Source organism: Galeopterus variegatus, unplaced genomic scaffold (assembly GCF_000696425.1).
Source record: "Galeopterus variegatus unplaced genomic scaffold, G_variegatus-3.0.2 Scaffold387, whole genome shotgun sequence".
In the NCBI taxonomy this organism is placed as follows: Eukaryota; Metazoa; Chordata; class Mammalia; order Dermoptera; family Cynocephalidae; genus Galeopterus; species Galeopterus variegatus.
Genome location: NW_007726498.1, coordinates 146706 through 170090, shown reverse-complemented (window position 1 = coordinate 170090; position 23385 = coordinate 146706). Strand labels below are relative to the sequence as shown.

The 23385-nt window shown below is 47.1% G+C and overlaps 1 protein-coding gene across 1 annotated transcript in view; it reads left to right on the top strand.

Moving 5' to 3' along the window:
* Positions 1-12314: 12314 nt before the first annotated feature.
* The window catches only part of TRABD2B (TraB domain containing 2B), a 33867-nt gene continuing 22796 nt past the window's right edge, over positions 12315-23385 (top strand). Inside the window, exons 1-2 of the mRNA XM_008568208.1 lie at positions 12315-12416; positions 14551-15111. Of these exons, the coding sequence (XP_008566430.1) occupies positions 12315-12416; positions 14551-15111 (663 nt within the window). The remainder of the gene's footprint in view (positions 12417-14550; positions 15112-23385) is intronic.

Below are 23385 nucleotides of genomic sequence, written 5' to 3'. Positions count from 1 at the left end.
GAAAAATGATTAAGAACATCAGCAATAAACCCAAAGCTGGTTATTTGAGAAGATCAAGTTTCATATTACCAGCAATAAGAACGAGAGAGGGGATGTTTTTACAGATCCATTTGATCATTTTAATAGATGGAGAAAATGCAAGGTTGTAGGAAACAGGAATAACATACAAAATTCAATTGTATTTTATAAACTTTCAGGGAAGAGTTATAAATTGAAAATTTTTAAATGCTATATATAAGAGCATCAAAAATCATGAAATACTTTGGGGAAAATTTTGCAAAGGATATGCAGATATACACTGAATACTTCAAAATATTGCTGAGAGACATTAAAAAAAAAAAACCTAAGGAGAGATAAACCATGCTTATGGTTTATAAGACAATATTATTAAGATGTAAATTCTCCCAACTGATCTAGAAACTCATTGTGATTTTAATGAAAATCCCAGCAGACTTTTTTTTACAGAAGTTGACAGGCTGATTCTAAAATTTGTATGAAAACACAAATGACTTAATAGCCATATAAATTTTAGAATGGAAAACAAACTTGGAGACTTAACTGCTTGATTGATTTCATGCCTAAGTGTAAAGCTGTAGTAATAAAGAGTGGTGTTGCTGTAAAAATAGACATGTGCATCAATGGAACAAAACAGAGTCCAAAACAGACCCACACAGAAAAGCTCAATTGATGTTTGATAAAAGTGCCATGGCAATTCTATATGGAAAGAGTACACATTTGCAAAAAGAAGAAGAGGAGGAAGAGAAGTGGGGAGGGGAGAAGCAGCATCACCCCCCTCCATGGCCCCCCTACTTGATCCTTATCTCACAACTCATACAAAATCCACCTAAAAATGGACCACAGACGTAAGTGTGGAACTGAAAACTATAAAACTACTAGAATAAAACAAAGGAGAGAAAAATCTTAGTGACCTTGGGTTAGGCCAAGATTTCTTAAATAGGACTCAAAAAACACAAATTATAAAAGAAAAAAAAATTGATATATTGGGTTTCTTCTAAATTACAATATTTGCTGTTCAAAAGACACTGCTAAGAAAATAAAAATAGAAGGCATGTACTGGGAGAACATATTTACAAAACTATATTTGACAAAGAACTTGTGTACAAAATATATAAAGAACTATGACAACTCTATAGTAAAAAAACAAACATCCCAATATAAATAAGCAAAAGATTTAAACAAAGGCTTCACCAAAGGCAATATAAGAATGGCCAATAAGCATATGAAAAGATGCTCAATGTCATTATTCATTAGACAAATGCAAATTAAAACCACAATGAGATACCACTTCACTCTCACTAGGAAGCTGTAGTCACAACTGGTGAGTATTGGTGAGGAGGTGAACAACTGGAACGCTCATCCATTGTTAAATGCCCGGCACATAATAAGTACTCCGGTATATTACCAATTAGTCATAGCACCTAGTAGTATCAGCTGTTATGAATGTGAGCCAACACAACGTCAAATGAAAACCCATGACACGGTCTCTACCCTCATGAAGCTTCAGACTAACCATACACTTTTTCTGTGTATGTGACAATCCTTCGAATTCACTCTGTTAAGGACTCCTGTTTCCTTAGTCCTGGGCCAATGCTGTTATGCTATAGCTAGAAATGGTGATTATTCCAGCTGCAGCATTACTGAAAAGTCTTAAGGAAAACAGATCTAGAACTGTGAGAAAATAGTTGACCTTGAATAGGTTTAGACTCTGAGCTGCTGATCTGAGATGGGGAGAAAGAGATGAGAATGTTAAACACTGTGGATAGCTTTTTCTTAAAAAAGCTCAAAGGCAAAACAAAAACCAAACCAAAACTTTAAAAACCAACTCAACTAAATTAGACAGTCAGTGAAGCTTCTGCCACTTTAGAGTTTGCCTGGATTCCACAGCCATTGCTTCTACATGAAGGCAGCTGTGGTATAGTGAAATAACACAGATCTAGGATCAGAGAAAAGCTTAGCAGCTGTGAGTTCCTGGACAAATGGCTCCATCTCTTTAGCCTTGGAGCTCTGGGAAATTGAACACTGGATAAATGAGTTAGTGAGCCAATGAATGAAAAAACTGTAAAATGTTGGTACTATTTCTAGACACAAGGAATTTTTAAAAGGATGATCAGGAGAGAGAAAAGAAGCAAAACATTTTATATGAAGAATGGAAGAAAGAGCCATAAGACATGGGGCAACTTGATCCTTGTACCCAAACCTATGAATAACTGCCATGAAGAAAAATAGATTTGCTCCCTGTGGTTCTGAGGGCAGGAACCAGGGACCAGTGGATACAAGCTACAGGTAGGCAGGTGGAAGTTTCTACGTTAGGAGTTGTTTGCAAGTGAAATTGGCCGCCTCAGGAGGTAGTGAGCTTCCCGTAACTAAACATCGTAAGCAGTGTCCAGACAACTGATTGTAAGATTGATGAAAACGGGCTTCAAACATGAAATGGGAGTGGAGGATTCAGCCCAAACTCTGAACTGAGAAAAATGGAGGTGTGATTTTGGACATAATGAGTTGGGCATTCAAGTAGAGGAGAGACCAGGCTGGAGACACAGATTGGAAAGTCATGATGAAAATGCCCATAACTCAGGATGAAACATCACCTGGTTTCCCGCTACTGGATTTGGCAATTAAAGATCAAGCAAAACTATACATTTAAGGAAGCATGCTGGTGGGTGCCACCAAAGCCACAGCTATCCTGTACAGTGCCTGGTGGAATCAGACACAGATGCAGCCCCTTGCCAGGTCATGCAGCATGACAAATGGCTTGGTGGCTGGATTCCACCACCCACACACCTCCTCAGCAGAGTGCCCCCATGCCACCGTGACACAGATCACTCATGACTTCTTCCATAAGCATCCATGTTGCAGATGACACGTGCCCTTTCATAAATTTCTAGAAGAGCATGAAAGTGTTTATCCTAGGATAGGAGATACTTCTGAGGCTTCTTCTTAGTATTGTTAGTAATGACCACAAAAGCAATATTCACAGCCCTTTACAATACACAAAGTGCTTTCACATCCCTCGTTCCATTTGATCCCTGCAACAAACCTGTGAACTACACATTGCTATTGTTCTCACTTTACACTTGAGGAAATAGAGGTCTGGATGGAGTAAGTCAGGAAGCTGTGAAGACTTTTTTATACAACATATACTGTTATAAACTCTTGATCACCGTATAAATGTATAAGTCTACTTGCACAGACCACATTGCACATCAAAGGGTCCATTAAAAAGGAAAAAACCTGAAGAGCACTCAGCATTCCTAAATTTAGTTGAACCACCAGTGACCTCGCCCAACCCACTTATACTTCATTCAGCTCTGCTTGTGTGTCCTTACTGCCAGCCTCAGTAATTTCTCCGTTCCTACCTTGGCCTGGGCCTTTCATTCTAAAGAATCCCAACTTCTGGTCCATTTCTATGGCCTCCTGTTCTTGACTTTCTCCTATGATGACAGTCCCCACAAATGGTTCAACTCTTACCCGCCCCTCCCCTGACATGTCCTGGGAACTCCCTTCTTGATACTGATTTGAAGGCAGCCCTCATCTGTGGACCCACCCAGGTGCTGCTGAGCCTCACTGTGCTTTGACTTTCCTTCTCGACTGCAGAGTTGGGCTATGCTGAGTCATTCGCACTCTTTCCCAGGGTCTCCCTTATCAGCAAAGGAAGGTGGTTGGATGAAATTAGACATTCAGTCTATGGGGCAGGATTAAGGCTCGATCTGTATCAATGGTCAGGACTAGGGGCTGACTGATGGCCCAGCTCAGGGCTCCGATCTGTCTCTCTGAGAACGTGGAAATGATTATTTCAGAGCAGCTTTATCTACCCACCTGACTGCTCACATCATTCTCAAGCTTGCTGCCCTCCTGCAGTAACTGATGAAGTGTCCTCACAAGGATTAGCCCCTCTACTGTCTCTGAATCTCAAGCCTCTTGCTTCATCTAGTACTTGTCAGGGACTTCTCTAGTGAACCCCCTCTCTCTCTGGGATCAGAAGTTCCTCCCTGTCTGCTAGATCCTTCACATCAGCCTACAAGCATACCACATGACTCGTGTCTTTCAAAGTCTCTCCATTGACCCCGCGTTCTTATGCTACTCCATTTCTTTCTATAGAGCTGTCCATGATGACTGTTTTCTACTTCCTCCCCTCCCTCTTTATCTTCAACTTATCTCACTAGAGCCTTCATCCCCCAGCCCACTGAAATGTCTTATGTCAACCTCCCTGTGACCAAATCTAATGGTCACTTCCCTGCTTTATTTTATGGGATGACTTGACTCTTCTCTCTCTCCTGGTTTTTCTCCTGATTCTGTCTCTTTTGATGGATACTTCTCTTTCAAACTTGAAATGAGCAAGTCTTGGGCTTATAACTAGGCCTTCTACAATTCTATCTATCTATCTATCCAACTATCTATCTACTTCCTCTAATAGGCCCTTGGCTTTAAATATCATCTCTGTGCAATGAATCCTAAGTTTATCCTTCCAGCCCTGGGCCCCAGACTCATTCCTAAGCCACTTCCTCAACACCTCCACTTGGATCCTAGTAGGCAGCTCATGCTTAACATGACCTATAACTGGACTCTCGGTACCTCTCTTCCATGCCCTCAGAACACTGCTCCTTCCTCAGTCCTCCCCATCGTTTCTGTCCTAAAATGGTCACTACTGGCTCTCGCTCCACATGAACCAAGTCTGCCTACTTTCCTCCAATTCCACCATAGCCACATTGGGCCGAGACACCATCACCCCCACCTGACTACTGCCCTAGTGTCTTTACTGGGTTCACTAAATTCCCATGTGCCACCTCACCATCCTCCAAAGTCTGAATGTTCTTCTAAAAATGTAAACTAAACCATGTTACTCTTCTTTTCAAACACTCCCATGGCTTCTAAGTAAAGCTAGAATTCAAACTCCTTACCGTGACCTACAAAATCTGACTTTACCTGGCCCCTCCTATTTCTCTAATGTTATCTCTTGGAATTTTCACCCTCACGACCTTGGTCTGGCTTCTTTGGACTTGCATTTCCTGAGCAGGCCAAGGTGGCTCCCTGCCTCATGGCCTGTGCCCAGGCTCTTCCCCCTGCTGAGAACACTCTTCCCCATCTTCTCATGGCAGACTCCTTCTCATCATTCTCCAAATATTCTTTACCACTTATACTATCTCCATTTTTATCGATTTACTTGTTTATTATTTTTCTTTATCAACTAGAAAGTAAGCCGTGTATGAGCAAGGACGCTGACTATCTTGCTCACCAGTTCTTTAGATCAGGCACTGATGAGGCTTTCAATGCCTATGTGTTGCATTAATGAATGAGTGAACCCTCTCGCTCTCTTTACAGAAGCCACCATCACCACCACATGCCAGACACTGAAGCAGGCACTTGTTGTGCATGAGCTCAGGCTAGCATGTGACAGGCTCTGGAGCCACATTGCCTTGGTTCAAACCCTGGCTGTTCCACTCGCTAGGTGTGTGACTTTGGGCACGTTTTCTCCTGTGCTTCAGTTTCCTCATCTAAGGATAGTGGTAGTACCTCCCTCATAAATTTACTCACTTAAGAGTTAACACATTTAAATAAAGTGATAGAACAGTACCTGGCATAGAGTAAATTTTCAATAAAAGCTAATGATGATTATATATTCACATAGCAACCCTATAAGGCAAGCTTTCTCAGTCTTGGCAGGATTGGCATTTTGGGTAGAATAATTCTTTGTTGTAGGGAGGGGGGCTCTTCTGTACATTGTAAGATATTTAGCAGCATCCTGGTCTCCACTCACTAGATGCCAGTAGCACCTTTCCAGTTATGACAGCCAAAAATATCCTTAGACGGTGTCTAATGTCCCTGGGGACAGGGAGGCGGGCAAAACGTCTGCTATAAGACATGTACGACTATTCCCTTTGACAGATACAAAAGTGGAAGTTTACAGAGTTTAAATAACTTGCTGAGGTCAAGAGACTACAAAGTGGTGAACCAGGGATGCAAATGCCTGTGTTCTGGGCTCCACGACGCATGGTGCATGCTCTTTCCTCCCAGCTCCCTGTGCCCAATGCCCAAGCCCCCCTTCCCTCACCCTGACCAGCTTGCACACTCACAGATCCGTGCTAATTACACAGCAATGTAAAACTTTATATGTGGTTTGTTATTTTATATCCAGGAACATGGTCCACAGCCTTCATTACATAAAGCAGCTGTGTGTATACTTGGGGTCTAAGTGCTATTTAGTGGTCACCTCAATGGGGTATTTTGTTTCAAGCATCACATTTCCTTTTTCCCTTTCCATACTTCTATTGAATCCTAAAGAGAGGAGCAAAGCCTCACACAGCTTGGGCTAAAGTGAAAGGCAAAAGTCTCCTAAATGTCAACCATTCCACTGTCCTAAATACACTGGGAGATACAGCCCAGGAACTGCTATAATGTGGTATGAACGTGCCCCCCCCCAGTGATTGTGTGTGTTTGTGTGTGTGTGTTCACAAGCCACACCCAGTCTGGCCTAGGCTACCTTCCCATTCATGTCTTGAAGGAAGCTAGTGCTTTAGTGGAAAGAACTAGACAGCTCAGTCCTTCTAATTATCAGCTGTGTGACTTAGTGGGGGTAAAAATGTCTGTCTCACAACGTTTAAATAAAGGGTGTGGCACAGGACTGGTCTGCAATAGCCCCCGGCTCCTTTTCCTCCTTCACTTTCTAAACTGACCCCCCTACCACCCAGCCCAGCCCCCGCTCCAGCTCACTCTCCCAGTGTTACCCTTTCTTCTCCAGGCAGAATGTTCTTTTCACTGCCACACTTCGGCCCCTTCACTTTCATCATTCCCCTATCTGGGGTGCAAGCAAGGCTCTTTTCATGTGTTTAAATCCCACTTTTACTCTGCAGCTTAATTCAAATGCCGCATCCTCTAGGAAGATGCCCTGACCTTTCAGCTCTCACTGGCTTTGCCTGGAATTTTACAATCCTGCCTCAGTCACCTGCCCTTTCATACATTACTTATGCCACTTTTAAATCGTATTTTTATTTGAAAAATATTTAATTGACAAATAAAGATCATGTATGTTCAAAGTTTAAAACATGATAATTTAATATATGTATGCATTGTGTAATGATTATTACAACCAAATTAACACACCCATCACCACTCATGCTGCACATTAAATCCCCAGAACTTGTTTGCCTTACAACTGAAAGTTTATACTTTCGACCAATCCTTATATACTGTGGGAATGTAAGTTGGTATAGCCATTACAGAAAATAGTATGGAGGTTCCTCAAAAAATTAAAAATAGAACTACCATGTGATCCAGCAATCCCACTGCTGGATATATACTCAAAGGAAATGAAATCAGTATCTCAAAGAAATATTTACACTCCCAAGTTTATTGCAGAATTATTCACTTAAATGCATTTTAACTCACCACCTACATATTTTTTGTCTTGTTCAAAAATGGCAAGTTACCAGAGAGCGGGACTATTATTCCTTCCTGCCTAGGACCCTACACTACATACAGGGACCCAATAAACATGTGTGAGTTAACAGAGTCAACGCTCTTTTATACACAGACAGACAGACACACACACACACACACACACACACACACACACACATGCTGTTATATTGCTGAGGGCTGCACGTATCTGGCTGCACACACATCTCATCTGGAACCTGACATGCTAAGCATCCTCAGCCAGCACCCACAATTTACACAGAGCAAGCTAACATGATTATCTCCTCTGACTGGCAGGATGAAGGGCCCTTTCTAAGATCATGCATAGTCCTTCCTGGTGCATTCTTATTTCTGACCCTCCCCCGTAGTTCTTCGGCACACTAGCCCTCCCCCACCATTGTTTACAGTTGCCTAAATGTGCCAAGCACTTACACTCCCATACCTTTGCAATCGCTGTTCCCATTGCCTGAAAAGACCTTCCTTTCTTCATCCTCCCTGTCCAACTCCTGCTTATCCTTAAAGATAAACTCAGACATCACCTTTTGGCAAAGACCTTTGCTGATCTCCCCTCTCTTAAGGTTGACTTGATCCATTCATGGAGTAATGGGTTGATGGTTTAATGGGTTGTCATGGGTATGGTTCTAATTGCTTTATAAGGAGAATGCATTAGAAGGTTAGCTCTCTCTTGCTTGTCTCACCCTTTTGCCATGTGACACCCTGCTTCGCTATAGAGAGTCACCACCAAGAAGAAGGCCCTCACCAGATGTACCCCCTGGACTGTGGACTTCCCAGCCATCAAACTGTAAGAAATAAACTTTGTTTCTTTATAAATTACCAAGTTTCAGGTATTCTGTTGTAAGTAATAGATACGAACTAATATACCTGGGCTCCGGGAACTGCCCAGGAGGCAGGATTTGTTGGTTTAGTTACGCTACAAGGCTTCTGCTCCTGCCCTGGCTGTCACAGCCTACAGATTCCTGGTACCAATCTGACTGAACAACTTAATTAGAATGCAATAAAAGAAAAGTGGACCAGATGTGCCCCAGGGGAGAGGAGGCAGGACTCTGAGTCCACCACTTCCCTCTTGAGCCCTGTACCCTTTCCCAACCCACCTGAAGGGCCAGCAGGCTATGGCCATGGAACTCGGAACTCTAGTGTTGGGTACAGAGGCCCTTAAGGTTATCTGCTGCATGAGCTTGTTCATTCTGATGATGTAGAACTGCAGCTCATGCTTAGGTTCAGAGAGGACAACTGAACTACCCAGAGCTACCCAGTGAGAAGGTAGCAGAAGCAGCCTAAGTCTCTGGGACCGAGGACTTATAATCATCCAGGGCTTCTCTCACTACACCAGATGGGAGGAAAAATTGTTCAAAAACAGAGACCCTTGTTCTTGGGGAGCACTCTCCCCTGGGGCCCCAAACATATATATATATATATATATGTATATATATATATATATATATATTTTGTAACAGCTTCATGGAGACATAATTCACTTGCCATACAATTCACTCATTTTAAGTGACCAATTCAATGATTATTAGAGTTGTGCAACTATCACCATTTTAGAATATTTTCATGACTCTGGAAAGAATCCCAGTATCCTTCAGCTATGGTCTCCTAATCTCCACGTTCCCAGAAAATCACTAAACTACTTCCTGACGTTGTATATTTGCCTATCTGGACATCCCATATAAATGTAATCATATGATATTTGTCCTTTCATGACTGGCTTCTTTTATTTAACATGATGTTTCAAGATTGACCCTGTCATAGCATGTATCGGTAAGTATTTCATTCCTTTTTACAGCCAAATAATATTCCATCATATGAATATATTACATTTTTATATTGTATATATTTAAAGTGTACAGCATGATGTCTTGATATTCCACATTTTATTTATCCATTCATCAGGTGATGGGCATTTGGGTAGTTTCCACCTGTTGGCTACTATGAATAATGCTGCTGTCAACATTTGTGTACAAGATTTTGTGTGGATGTATGTTTTCAATTCTTTTGGGTACATATCCAGGAATGGAAAACCTATTTGCTCTTACCTCTGATTAACAATATCAGTAACAATACTTGCAAAGCTTCTAAAACATGTTGCACATATTGACTCATAGAAAAACAGTGAGGAGCACAGGGAGCTGGCTGGAGAAAGAGAGGCGCTGAGAAGCCAATTGTTCTGCCCCTGGTCCCAGCCATTGTGTGGGGTCATGGAAGAGGAGGTCACGGCTGGCACTCATGACAATTAGCCAACAAAAGTTTTACAATTTTCGGGGAAAAGATACCAAGGAACTTTTATTTGAAACAGAGGAGAGGAAGATTTAAAAAATCACAAACACATATTCACATGCACCATTGCTTTTAACTAGATCAGGCTTTTTCTTATCCACTATCTGGCTGTGTCTTCTAATTCTTCAGTGAACACCAGGATCCCCCCTCCAGTGCAAATAAATTCTCACTTCCCCTCATTTTTATCCAGAGGAGTGGTGTCTTTGTTGGGAGTTTTCAAGCCGCAGGGAGTGGAAGCTCTTTAAAGGACTTCTCTTTTGTCATAGCTGTAGCTCTCAGAGCTTGGTGTATGGGAAACATGGAGCTACCCTGTGCCCGTGTGCTGTCTGGGTGCTCTGGCCTGCTCAGTGTCTGTCATCAGGTGTGTGTGTGGCTAAAAGGCTGAGGGTGCTGTGGATACCTAGTAGGTTGAACTATATGAAAATGCTGACAGTCATTATTTTTTGACCTACAAAAAATCATGTGTTCCTGCCAGTTTCTGGTGTCCCCTTCCTTTTCTTCTTGTGTTCCTCCCCAAATTTTGTGCTCTAGGGAGCCTTTCTGCCCCTCCACCCCAGATGGTCTTCCTCACTCAACCTTCTACCATGGTCATTCCCCAGGTGCTCAATCTGGTGCCTGGAGGCATGAGTGGGAGCTGCGAGGAGAGAACTGGGCTGGGAGTCAGGAGACCTGGGCTGGGGCCCTGGCTCCCCACTCATGGCCTGTCTCCCCACCAGGCCCCCTCCCTTCAACTTGTCCCCTCAAATCCATGCCCCCTACAAGCACAGATCTGCTCCAGTGACCCTCAACTTCAAATCTTGCAGTGACTTCCCATCACCTGGGACATACAAAGAACAGACACCCAAGTCTGGTGATAAGCCACAACTTCAGCTTCTGCCACTTGCTTTTGCTCCAGCCATGCCTAACTGCTTGCAGTCCCCTGCAGGCACCTGGCTCTTGCACCTCTACCCCTTGGCACCTGCTTTTCTTCCATCTGGAAGACCTGTGCACCTCCTTCACTCAGCTACCTCTGACTTATCTTTCAGGACCAACTCCCAGGGGTCTTCCATGGGCCTCTGGGATGAGTTAGGAGCCCTTCCTCTCTGCTCCCATTTCCTTGTGCTTCTGTCCTTCCTGGCACTCACCATCTGTAGAGGCTTATCTCTCCCTGCCTGTCTCCCTCTCTAGGCTGTGGGCTCCTGACAACATCATCTAATTGATTTTTCAGCATATGTTACTAGGATAGGAAGAGTCAGTGAACTCTCGTTTAACAGACCTAAGCAGTGGTACCTATGACTCAGTTTTCCCATTTGCTGGAAATGGTTCGGAAGTTTGGATCTAGCCCCTCGCCTTCTCTGAGTCTCACTTGCCTCTCAGAAACAAAAAGAGGTTAGTTTCAAGACCTCTTTTAATTCCTATGATCTAAGAAACTGGGATATGAATCCTTACTCTTCCAGAGCTAGGCACAAGTATCCTGCATGGGCCCAAGATAATAGATGGGAAAATTTGCCTAAATAAAAGGTTCCAAGAAATTTTGAGCTTGATTGTTTTCTGGACTGTTTTTTTTTTTTTTGTTTGTTTGTTTGTTTTCCAGCTGGTGTCTGCAGAGTAGCTACTAAGCGCACGCCAGTGTTAGGTACGGTGGCATGATATAAGGTCGTAAGTATCAGCTTCGCTGGATTTCGCGTGATTGCTGCTTTCCCAGCCGGTCTAGGAGTGCCTCCACAACTCCTGCCCCTCTCGCTGTTCACTCCTGCCAGGACTCGCAGGGCAGATGCGTTGGGCGAGGCTGGTCCACGTCCCCGAATTTGTCGCTGCCCGCCCAGTCCGCGTCCACCCTGAGCCAGCGGAGGTTGGCAGAGCGGGGCCTCGGCCCGGGCGCCCTCTGGCGGCCGCGCGCGGAAGCTACGGCCCGGTGTGGCGCTGGCGAGGGGAAGGGGAGGGGTGCGGGAGGCGGAGGCGCGGGCAGGGGAGGAGAGGAAAAAGTTGCGCTGGGAAGTTTGGAAAGTTGGGAAGTGGCCGCTGCAGGCTTCGCCTCCCTCCGCGCGAGTGTGACGGAGCGAGCGAGGGAGCGAGCGGGGAGCGAGCGAGCGCCTGCCATGCCCATCAGACCCCGCCTCGCCGCGCCCGGGAGCGGAGCTCGCCCCGATTCCCTGCGGCCCGGCCCGGCCCGGCGCGGCCCCGGCCCCCCGCCGCGCACCCCTGGGACCCTTGCGCGCCCCGGGTGCCTAGCATAAGCCCGGGACCCCCGCGCACCCCGGTATCTCCGTCCTGACCCAGGAATTCCGCGCGCCCCTGGATCCCGACGCAGCTCCGGGACCCCCGTGCGCTCTCAGAACACCGGGGCTCGGCCCACGGGGCTGCGTGCCCTGGCGAGGGGCCCCGCCCCAGAGGGTCCCCCTCTTCCTACAGACGGAGCTCCGCCCCTGAGGGACCCCCAGGTCCGGCAGGGACATCCAGCCACGCCCCAGAGGGCTCCAAGCATCCTGCGGCTGGAGCCCCGCGCTCCAAAGGAAGCTCCGTGCCCAGCTGGGGGCTCCCCGCCCCGCTGACGGGGCGCCGCCCAGGAGGGTCCCCCGCGCCCCGCGAGCCCCGGCAGGATGCGCGCCGCCCTGGCGGGGCTGCTGCTCGCCGCCCTCCTCGCCGGCGCCCGCGCCCGCCCGCAGCCCCCGGACGGAGGACAGTGCCGGCCGCCCGGATCGGTGAGCGAGCGCCTGCCCGGCCACTCTCCCGCCCGCCCGGGCACTCCAGCCTGTGGGGACGATGGTTTGGGTCCTGCCTTCCGCACCCGCCTCAGCCCATCCGCTCCACCTCCGTCCGCCGGGCACGGCCTCGGGCGCTGCCCTCGCTTCTGCGCGCCCTGGCTCCGGCTCCGAGCCGGGAGCGAGATGGGCGCTCCCTGTCTCCGGTCCCTTCTCCGCACGCTGACGCTCCCGGCTCTCCGCTTGACTTTCGGTCCTGCCTGGACGTTTCCTCTCTCGTGCCCCTCTCTGATTCTCGTCTTTCTGACTTTTATCTTGTCTTTAGCCTTCTGGTCTCCCTGCCCACTTCTGACTCTCTTTCTACCGTGCTTGGCCCTTCTCCGACTTCCATCCACCACTTTCGCTCCCTCATTCACGCACTGGGCCCCCGCCCAGGCTTCCCTCGCCCTCCCGCCCTCCCACTCTGACCTAAGGCAAACTTTCTCCCTAGTGCTGGTTCCCACTTCTCTCTCTCTCTGCAGCTCAAGTCCCAGCACCTACTCTCCCAAGGACCCCTAGTTCGTGAAAAGGGGGAAGATTCCAGAGGAGTGGAAAAGGAAATGCCAGGACATGCTGGGCTAATATTTTCTTAGGGATCGAGTAATTACTGGTTCTTCTAATTTTCCTTCCAAAACAAGGAATCTCCTGATTTCCTTCAGTATTCTTCCCTCTAAGTATAAATTAACGCATTGATAATAACACTGAATTGGAGACCTGGAGAGCAGAATCGGTGTTGTTGGGTCCTCTTGTGCTGTACTGTTAAGAGAGTATTAGTTGACCTTGGGCAAGGTGCACCTCCAGCGGCCTCCCTTGTGCAGAAACAGGGAGCTTGTTGGCTCAGTCTGTCTCCACTATGCTGGGATTTACAATTTTTGGTTGTTAGTAAAATGAGGTACTGTTCCCCACACCTACCCAGCCCAACACATATTTTTCATTTGTGCCAGAATCAGGCAGAAAAATGGTATGAGTTGATCTAAAGCTTGCAAGTAGTCAGTTGGCACTCTGGGGATTTTCTGGATGGAAAATGGCTTTGCCAGAGAGAAATGATAATCCCCTTCTCACTCCCCATACCCCCTGGCCCTAATCTGATTGGGAGAAATGACCCCTGTCTGTGTGCTCCTCCTTCACCCCTGCACACACACACACACACACACACACACACACACACACACACACACACACACAAGAACTTAGGTCATAGAAAATGACAGAGAATTGGGGTTGGAGACCAGGGATACATTTTGAAGGGAGAAGCCTGGAAAGCACCCAGAACATGTGCATTTCTGGGACTAACACTATGGAATCCTCTCCTTCCCAAACCAGAGACTGAGACTTGACTTGGCCTTGCAAGGCTTTAAAGCACTTTGTCATGTAAGGTCTCAGCTGGTCGAGCAAAGTAGCTGACATGCTAGACCTGCCCTCCGAAAAGAAAAGTGTAGTCATCCTGATGAATGGGAAGTAGCTGTTTAAATAGGTGTGCTATTTTTAATAGGCGTTCTGCTTTCAAAGTGCTCTTGGCATGTATCTTCTAATGGTTGGATTTAAAAGTTATATGACTTCCTCCCTTCTTGCCAGAGCAGGACTCTTGGTCCCCTTCTCCCCACCCTCCACATGAAACACCCCTGGTGAAGGTCTGGCTTGGCCAAGCATGAGTACTCTCAGGTGCTGTGGCAGGCCTTGGCACTCACAGCAAAAGCTCATCGTAATGAGAGCTTCCCATCCTTGCGGACTTCCTCTGTGCCTGGTACAGCTCCGAGAGTTTGACATACATATATTGTGTCTTTTAATCCTCCCAACAACCCCTGAGGTAACTGCTGTCATCCCCATTTTACAGATGTGAAAACTGAGTCTGTGGGAAGCGAAATGATTCACTGAAGATCACATATCTAAGACAGGGCAAACCCAGGCTTGTATGGGTCTTTCAGCTTCCAAAGCCTTGCCGTTTACCACTGCCCCATCTCTGCTTTCCTATCCCCACCCCCACCCCTAATCGCCTCCTCACCCCCTCTGTGACTCCTGCCACCCCTCTGTACCACCCCTGGCTCCACTCTGTTGCCTTCAGCCTCACTACCTTGCCTCTCCTCTCCCCCTGCAGCAGAGGGAGCTGAACTCCTTCCTGTGGACTATTCGGCGCGACCCCCCAGCCTACCTGTTTGGCACCATTCATGTCCCCTACACCCGCGTCTGGGACTTCATCCCAGATAACTCCAAGGCGGCCTTCCAGGCCAGCGCCCGCGTCTACTTCGAGCTGGACCTGACAGACCCCTATACCATCTCGGCGTTGGCCAGCTGCCAGCTGCTGCCGCACGGGGAGAACCTGCAGGACGTGCTGCCGCGCGAGCTCTACTGGCGCCTGAAGCGCCACCTGGACTACGTGAAGCTGATGATGCCGTCATGGATGACACCGGCTCAGCGTGGCAAGGGGCTCTACGCCGATTACCTGTTCAACGCCATCGCCGGCAACTGGGAGCGCAAGAGGCCCGTGTGGGTGATGCTCATGGTGAACTCGCTCACGGAGACCGACGTGCGCTCCCGCGGTGTGCCCGTGCTCGACCTCTACTTGGCCCAGCAAGCCGAGAAGATGAAGAAGAGCACAGGGGCCGTGGAACGCGTGGAGGAGCAGTGCCATCCGCTCAACGGGCTCAACTTCTCCCAGGTAGGCACGCAGGGCCCTGGCCCACAGCCAACAGCCCCAGGGAGCCTCGGCCCCCTTCTCTGGTCTACTTTGTCCTCCTGCAGGCAGACAGCCCTGGCTTCTTTCCCCAAGGGGAGAAGTGCTTTCAGGCTGCGGGGCAGTACTCTGGCTGTTTTGGTGGGAAGAGGGGAAACCAATGTGTGCCAGAATTTGTGGTAAGAGTTCGGGTGTTTGCTTGCGTTTCAGTGGCGTTACCTGTTCGGGATATACACTCCCCACCTGCCGTGCTTGCCTGAGCAGAAAGAATTTCCCTGGGAGCATCAGTGTGATCAGAAACAAAAAGAGGGAGTTGCTAGTTTGCATCAGGCCTTCCCTAGGCCCTGGTGTCTGGAGCACAGGAGGCTGTTGTGTGACGTACCTGCAGCAGTGTGTATGTATGGAGAAAGCACAGAGGAAGACATGGCTCCTGAGACCGGCCTGACAGGGAGGTGCTGTGGCAGCTGGCATCTCTATGGCCACTGGTTTGCTGTTGAGGTTAAGGCACTGCCAGGCTTTTCCTTTGCAAAGCTCTAGGCGACCCTCGGACCGCCTCCCTAAAGCTGGAGAAAGTCAGCAAAGAGAGTTTTGGGGTTAATAATTTCAGAGAAGTGTGTTCTGATTTTTGAACCTCAGGAGTGGGGGCAGGGATAAGAAAGGGACTTAAGAGGTTTAAAGTCTCTGGCTGCCAGAGACCTGATCCAGCAAAATGTCATTAAAAGCCCAGTCTCCATGGGCAGAGGTCACTCGCAACTCACTGGCCCCAAACTCAGCTCTGAGGCCCCGGGAACAATGAGTTCACATCTGTGCCTTGAGAACCAGGCTGTCATCTGAGTCAGGGCTGGTGGCTCCTGCAAGGAGGACCCAAGACCGGTCTTGGGATTCCCTGAATGAAGAGTGGCCCCAAGACATTCTCCTCATTAAGGAGACAGCCCCGTAAATTGGCCCAGCCAGAAATTCTACCACTGGAATCAGACCTGCTTGCTGCTACCAAGATGTTGCAAGCGCTTGACCAGGGAAACAGCAGTAGAAACTGATCCCCTTTCTGAGATCTCTGGCCTTTGTTTTTCCAGGGGAAATGCAATATTGTCCCCAGGGAGGTAAGAAGCCAGATTGATTTGCCGGCCAAATGAAAGGCGGGTTTGTCGGTTCTCCTGCTGGCTCTCCCATAATTGTGGAGTCCTTACCCAGAGGGCCCTGGTGGCAGGAATATTGGGGCAGTTAGTCACGCCCTGCAGGGTTCTGACTACGCCTGACTCCTTCTCCACGGGGGAAAATCCTGTGTATTCTCTAGCCCAGTGCTGATTCCTCTGAACATAGCGGCTTTCTCCCTCTGAAGTGCCTTTTCCCTTGCCAGCCTCTGAAGCTGATATTATCTGTGTCAGGCCCCTGGGCACTCACCGCCCATCTCATTTTGGAGGCAGGTTTGTGGGAGGCCTCTGTGTTCAGAAGCCTCATGTCTGGCCTCGATATCTTTTTTAGGTTGGGGAGGAGGTGGATGATCCACCATCACTCTCAACATCCTCTTTGTACCAACCACAGAGGAATCCGACAAGGGCTGAAGGGAGCACATGAAGTCTCTGGTTAAACAGCCCCTGGCTTTAGTCTCTCGCTCTTAAATCAACAAAGCTATCTTCCTTCAGAGTCTGGAAACACTGCTGTTCAAACCAAATGATGGCTTTGGTAGGTTGAAAACATTTGCTGGAAAGTGTGAGAGGTTATGTTTTAGGAAAAGTTCCTGAGAGCCATTCATCGGCCAGCAAGGAGCCTGCTGACAGTCTCCAAAGCCTATGTTTGTAGATCAGACAGTCTCCAATCTCTGTTTCACAAACGCGCCCACCCCATCACCAGTATGGACCCGCTCTTTAAATCGTTCTTGGGTCCAGCCTCTCGAAAGGGCTGCAGAAAGCAAGTCCCAAACAAAAGAAAACAGGTTTCCTCTTGGTTCCCTAATCTACACACCCTTCACCACCTGCCAGAGTGTCCGACTTTGTCAGTTCGTCCTGTTATCATTTTGGAGGGACGTGATGAAATCTCTTCTCCACCCCCTTGGGCAGCCTTGGGCTAACTGGGAAGGGTGAGATTCCAGAGCCTGGGCAGATGGGGTCATTAGGGATCCCAAAATCCACAGTCAGAAATGCAACAGCCTTCTCAGTAAAATTGCATGTGCGCGTGCACAGTTTGATATGAACATCTGTGATGCATTATTATACCGAAATATCTGTTAAGTGCATCAGATTTTTATTTTTTCTTTCCTTGCAGCATTACTGTTACTGCAAAATACTCGGTGGTGGTGGGGGGGGTGTAGTGTAAGAGGAAAGCGGGAAAAACGAGGCTTAAAAGAGTGCCTTTTTGTTAAGGCCTGGGATTTTAGTTTTAATTTTGGTGTTTTTAAAATTTTTTATGTATTTTTTTTCTGGGGGTAGGGTAGACGTACCACATTTTTGTTTAAGTGGAAAAAGAAATCTTAACTTTTAGGGCTCCGTGGACTGGAGAAACCACTAAAAAAGCTTCTCCTCCCCTTGCACAGCTTAGAAGATTGGGTCTATTGTAGGCATTGGTCTTTGATTTCAAGATAAACTGAGGGTGCTAGACCCAGCACCACCATGACTTTGCTGCGTGACCTTGGACGAGTCAGTTCCTCTCTCTGGGCCCTTTTTTCTCTGTCTGTGAAATGAGACACCAGGATTAGGTCATCTTTCAAGCCCCTTCCAGCCCTGATATTCCATAAGATGCTTCTAATCAATTGCATGTGCTAGACACCCTGCAGGAGGTTCCAAGCCTCCACGTGCTTTTCCATTTCATTGAATTCTCACAACAACCCTATGGCTTTCTAAGGTGGGCACCCAGAAAGGTGAATGACTTGTCCAAGGTCACATGGCTAATAAGGAACAGAACCAGTCTGCCTGACTCTACATGAAGCACATGTTCTTCTTGCCACCCGCCCCACGCTGTTCCTCTAGACTTTCTCCCGCCTAGGTATTTGGTATCCCCCTGTACTTCTTCCTTTAGTTCTTTCTTCTGTTTCTGTCTGCCCCTTAGGACTTCAAGCCTTAAAAATTTATTTCTTAGAGAACTTAGACTTGTAGAGAAATTATTTCCTTTGGCTATGAGGCTGGAGTGGGAGCGGTGAAGGCAGGTCCTTTAAAGATTTTCCTCATGTCCTGGTTTCAGTCCTAGCCCTGAGACTAAAACCAATGACTTGTATCTAATTTGGGGCTAGACTTTGTGTCCCCATCTGTCCAATGGGCAGTAGTTACCATACCAGCCTTTCAAAGTTGAGCTGGTTTTGTGCACGAGAAGATATTACCTGTGGGAGGTTGTTGAGAGGGTATAATAATAACTTAAACGTTGGTTTTGTGCTTGGCAGAGTCTAGGCCGGCTCCAGAGCAAGGGAAGAGGAAAGCTGCATGAGAAGCAGCCATGTCCTTCTCCTGGCAGCCATATCCACTGTCCATCCTTTGCTGAACAAAGTAAAGCTGAAGTATTAGGAGGTGGTGGTGAGCCCCTGCCCCTGGGGGCCTGGGGAATGCCTGAGCCTTGAGTCCAGATCTTATGACAATCTTGGGACCTGCAGATTTCTATCAGCTCTGCCTGCCACCTCCAGCGACTGGTACTGACTGCCACTACTTCTCCCTCTGGGAGCCTCAGTCCTCCCCCACCACACCCCCTGTATGGTGGAGGTACTGGATGAGAAGACCTCTAGATTCTATGGTTCCCCAAGGTATAACAAGACAACAAGGACCCTGCCGTTCTGTACTTTGCTGTGTTTTAACAAACATGCTGGCATTACCATCCAATGTGTGTAGGGCCTGAACACTGGAGCATGCCTGCCAAAGGTGTCTGAAGGTTTGCAAAACTCTGAAAGCTCCTCACTGGGGAGTTAAAAACCACAAAATCATTTTCTGAGCTTTGTCTCTATACGGGATGCTGCAGTGGACCTTGAAAGTACATTATCTCTAATCCTCACAGAGATACTACAAGGTTTATTATCATATCTCTTTTAAAGATAATAAATTGAGACTTGAAAAGGTTAAGTCATTTGGGTATGATTACACAGAAAGGCCACATGGACTCAGGATTCAAACTCAGGTGTGTCCATTGCCAAAGCCCATGCTTTTCAGGCATCTGAGAGATGAACTGATTTTTGTTTTTAATAGTCAGATGGCATTATCTGGTGGAGAGAGAGAGAGAGAGAGTGTGTGTGTGTGTGTGTGTGTGTGTGTGTGTGTGTGCTGGAGTGGGGGAGATCATCATTTTTTTCTTTAAAAAAAATAAAATAGACAAAGAGAGAGATAATTGAAAAGTGCTGAAACTGATTTTCTCCCTGGCTTATAAATTGGATCTGAAGGTGATTCTAAAATAGGAGTTCCCACATACATTCTGGGTACCAGCTGCCTCCCTGGAATGCATCCCCAGCTTTCCAGGGGACCATTGTGAGGAAGGTCCCCCTAATACAGGCTAAGCCTGCACAGTCAAATAAAGAAAGTCTCCTTGGTTTATAGTCAGAGCTTCTGTATCTACGTCCTGGGGGCCAAGCAGGTATTAGCAAGTGCCCTACAAATATAGTCAGCCCTCTGTATCCATGGGTTCCACATCTGTGGATTCAACCAACCACGGATCAAAAATATTTTGAAAAGTTGCATCTGTACTCAAAGTGTACAGACTTTTTTCTTGTCATTATTCTTTGTGTAATACAGTGTAACAACTATTTACATAGTATTTAAACTGTATCAGGTATTATAAGTACTCTAAAGATGATTTAAAGTATATGAGAGTATGTGCATAGGTTATATGCAAATACTATGCCATTATATCAGGGATTTGAGCATCTGCAGATTTTGGTATCTGTGAGAGGTCTTGAAACCAACCTCCCATGGATACCAAAGGATGACTGTATTTGGAGAATGAATGAATGAATGATCAAATGGTCAGAAACCATGATATGCCCATTCCTAATTCCCTTCCACCATCTAGCACTATTAAATGAATGAAATGTATGAAGAAAGATTACATAAGCCATAGTGAAGATCCCCTTTCTTGAACTTCAGTAGCTCCATGCCTTCCTACGAAGACACAAAATGTCAAAATCATCATGTGGGTTATCTTAGTCAGTTGGTGCTGCTATGACAAACTACTTATGCTGAGCAATTTATAAACAACAGAAATTTATTGTTCACAGTTCTGGAGGCAGGGAAGTCCAAGATCAAGGTGACAGCAGATTCAATGTCTGGTGAGGACCTGTTCCTCTTATATGGCTCCTTCCATGTGTCCTCACATGGCAGAAAGGGCAAACAAGTTCCCTCAGGCCTCTTTTATAAGGGCTCTAATCCCATTTATGAGGGCTGTACCCTCATGACATAATCACCTCCCAAAGGCCCCACCTCTTAATGTCATCACCTTGGGGGTTGGTTCCAACATATGAATTTTGGAGGAATGCACACGTTCAGATTATAGCATGGGTAATTCACATTCAAAGCAGACTCTAATCCTAACTCCATTACTACCTTGCCTGTGACTGGGCTAATCCTCTTTCCTCTCTGGGCTTGAGTTGTCCCCTCTGTCCCATGAGAGCATTGGGCTAGACAATTTCCAGTGTAGGCCCAGTTCTGACTTCTATGATGCTCATGTTTGGCCTCCATACCTTAGAGGGCCTGGGCCACCCTACCCTGAGGTTTTGAGCCTGAGTTATCAGTAGTTGGGAGGAGCTGGCAGGCTTGCCTTTGGAGGGCTGCTGCTGATGCCTCCTTGTCTGAAAGCCTGTTGGTTCTGGGGGGTGAGCCTGCCGCCAGTCTACAGAGCAGAGAGAGCCCTGACTTGTCACGGCATAGTCTGCTGGCCACCTGCCCAGTCTTGCATCCTGTCCTTCATGATGGCTTCTCTCCCTCACTTGCCTCCCCACTCATTCAACCAGTGCATGTTATTATGTTGTGCCAGTGCAGGACCTGGGAACAGAGACCTGGGAGGGGCATAATTTTTGTCAACAGAATGTTCATTACCTGAGAGTGCACATTGCTTTATACCCTGAGAGGTAGCCATTATTCGTCATGTTTTACAGCTGTGGAAACTGAGGCACTGGGCACCTGAATATCAATCTCTCTTGTGTTCTGGTTCTCACGTTTCATATGGAGACCTCGTTCTTCCTTTCTCTTCCTGTAATATACTCCAGTTTTTCAGAACCATTCTCTAACTTCCCGTCCTGCAAGAACAGCCATTCTTAAGTCTTCTGGCCCTCTCTCAGCCTGTGTGGCAGTCCTCAAGTTCACAGCATTAGACCCTACCTTATATCCTCCTGTCAGATCCATGTGCCTTCCTCAGAGTGAAGGGAACAAACACCTCCCCCAAGGCAAATGGGCCACCCAGAGGACCTCAGACCATGATGAGCCCTCAGCTCCCTGGAAGTCATCCACAGAGTGAGAGCACCTCAGTCAGTGTTGGATTAAACAGGCTGGCCTAGTCTGTCCCATGTAAGTCCAGAACCTAGACTGGGAAGGAAACAGGCTTCTTCTGGCCCCACCTTCACCCTGTGCTTCCACAGCCTGCCCCATGCATGTGTCTTTACACTGAACCCTCTGGTTGGGAGTTGATCAGCAAATGTCTGGCACATGGTGTGGAAGTGACCCCGTAGCATGGATTCCTAGGTGTGTGTGTACTCGGATCCTGTCTGTGTCCAGATGGCTGTTTGTGAAGAGCCCCTGCTGGCACAGCAGGCTCTGTCCGTCCCCTCCCTAGGACCCGGTTAATTCAGACCTTAACATTGAACATATTCTCTGAATGTAGGAGGAAAAACAAACTCAGAAGCAGGAGCACAGGATGGCTTAGGCACCTCGGTTAAAGGACAGTGAAGCTCTAAAGCCAGAGGTGATCAAGGTGTCATGAAATTGTCTAGCCTTAGAATCAGAAGTTCATGAGAGAAGACTTCCAGGCTCAGAGAATCTCGACCATAAGCCTAAACTTTGAGGCTCAAAGAATCTAAGAATGGTGAAATCTTAGAACATTAGACTTAGAGACATTTTTGGATTCAAAGAATCTTCATGTCATGAAATCCTAGCCTCTCAGCTTTGAAGAATTTTCAGCTCATAGACACAGACTTCTAAAATTTTAGAGTTGGAAGAGGCCAGTTCTCAAGAATTCCAAGAAGCCCCATCCGCAAACACATTGTCTGATCTCCTTCCCCCAACCCGCCCTCCAATCCCAGGCCAAGGAGAGAAAGCCTGACCAGTAAAGCACTTTCTGATGGAGATAAAAATGGGAGCATGCCTTTGTTAATAGTTCCCATTTGGACATCTCTCAGAGCCAGGAAGAGGTCTCCTGGTAATGCAGATTTTCTAGGGAGGAAACTGAAGAATGCGGCGAGCGCCGCAGCCTGCCAGCCGGGCTGCTGACGTTCTTTTCCCCTCAAGTTTGCTTCTAAGTATTATCCACTTCACTCCCTTTTATCTCCCATCACTGGCTCTCTGTCCGCCCACTTAATCCACAGGCAGCCGGTGGCCCAGCCTTCAGTTCTGCTCAGCGGCTGCCAAGCTGTCTCGCCGAGCAGCAACTCCAGGATCCGCAGGCTTTTAAATGTGTGCAGTACATCCGCTGGAACACAAAACTGTTGTTCCAAGTTTGGAAACGCTGTTGCTTGTGCTAGGCCCCCCTCCCTCTCAAGGAATTTCCTCCTTTTCTCTTTTACTTCTGAATCCTGAGATCTTCAAGGCCCAGCTCAAAGCTACGCCTCCTCCAGGAAGTCTTCCTTGAATGCTCCAGGTCTGATCTGCTTTGAAAGACTTGGTGCAAAGCTTTCCTTAATGACCCAGCCACATATATTTTTTCCCTTTATGGAATTCTTTATGGCATTTTATGACATTCTTTCAGCACTTATATATTCTACTTTATAATTATTACTTAGACTATCTTTTATTTCCTGATTCAAACCTAGCTTAAAATGTGCTCACAATTGATTACAAAATTAGGCTGAATGTGGTCCAATTCTGAAGTTGGGGCTTTGTGGTGTATTCTGTGGTTGGGGTGTTGGCAGCTCTGGATGCTAAAAAGGGATGATATCTTGGCATCTGTATTAACAGAAACCTCTTAGACCTTCCACCTGAGACACATTCAGTACTGTCAGGACTGTTGCTGGCTCGCTTGGTCAGGACTTTGTAACACCCTCAGGTCCTTGTTGGATCTGTCATGCTCCAACCTGAGAAAGTTTGTTGTTTTCTCTTCTTCATCTGTGCCTTGGCCTCTTTTATTCTCCTCTTCACTACCCAGAGT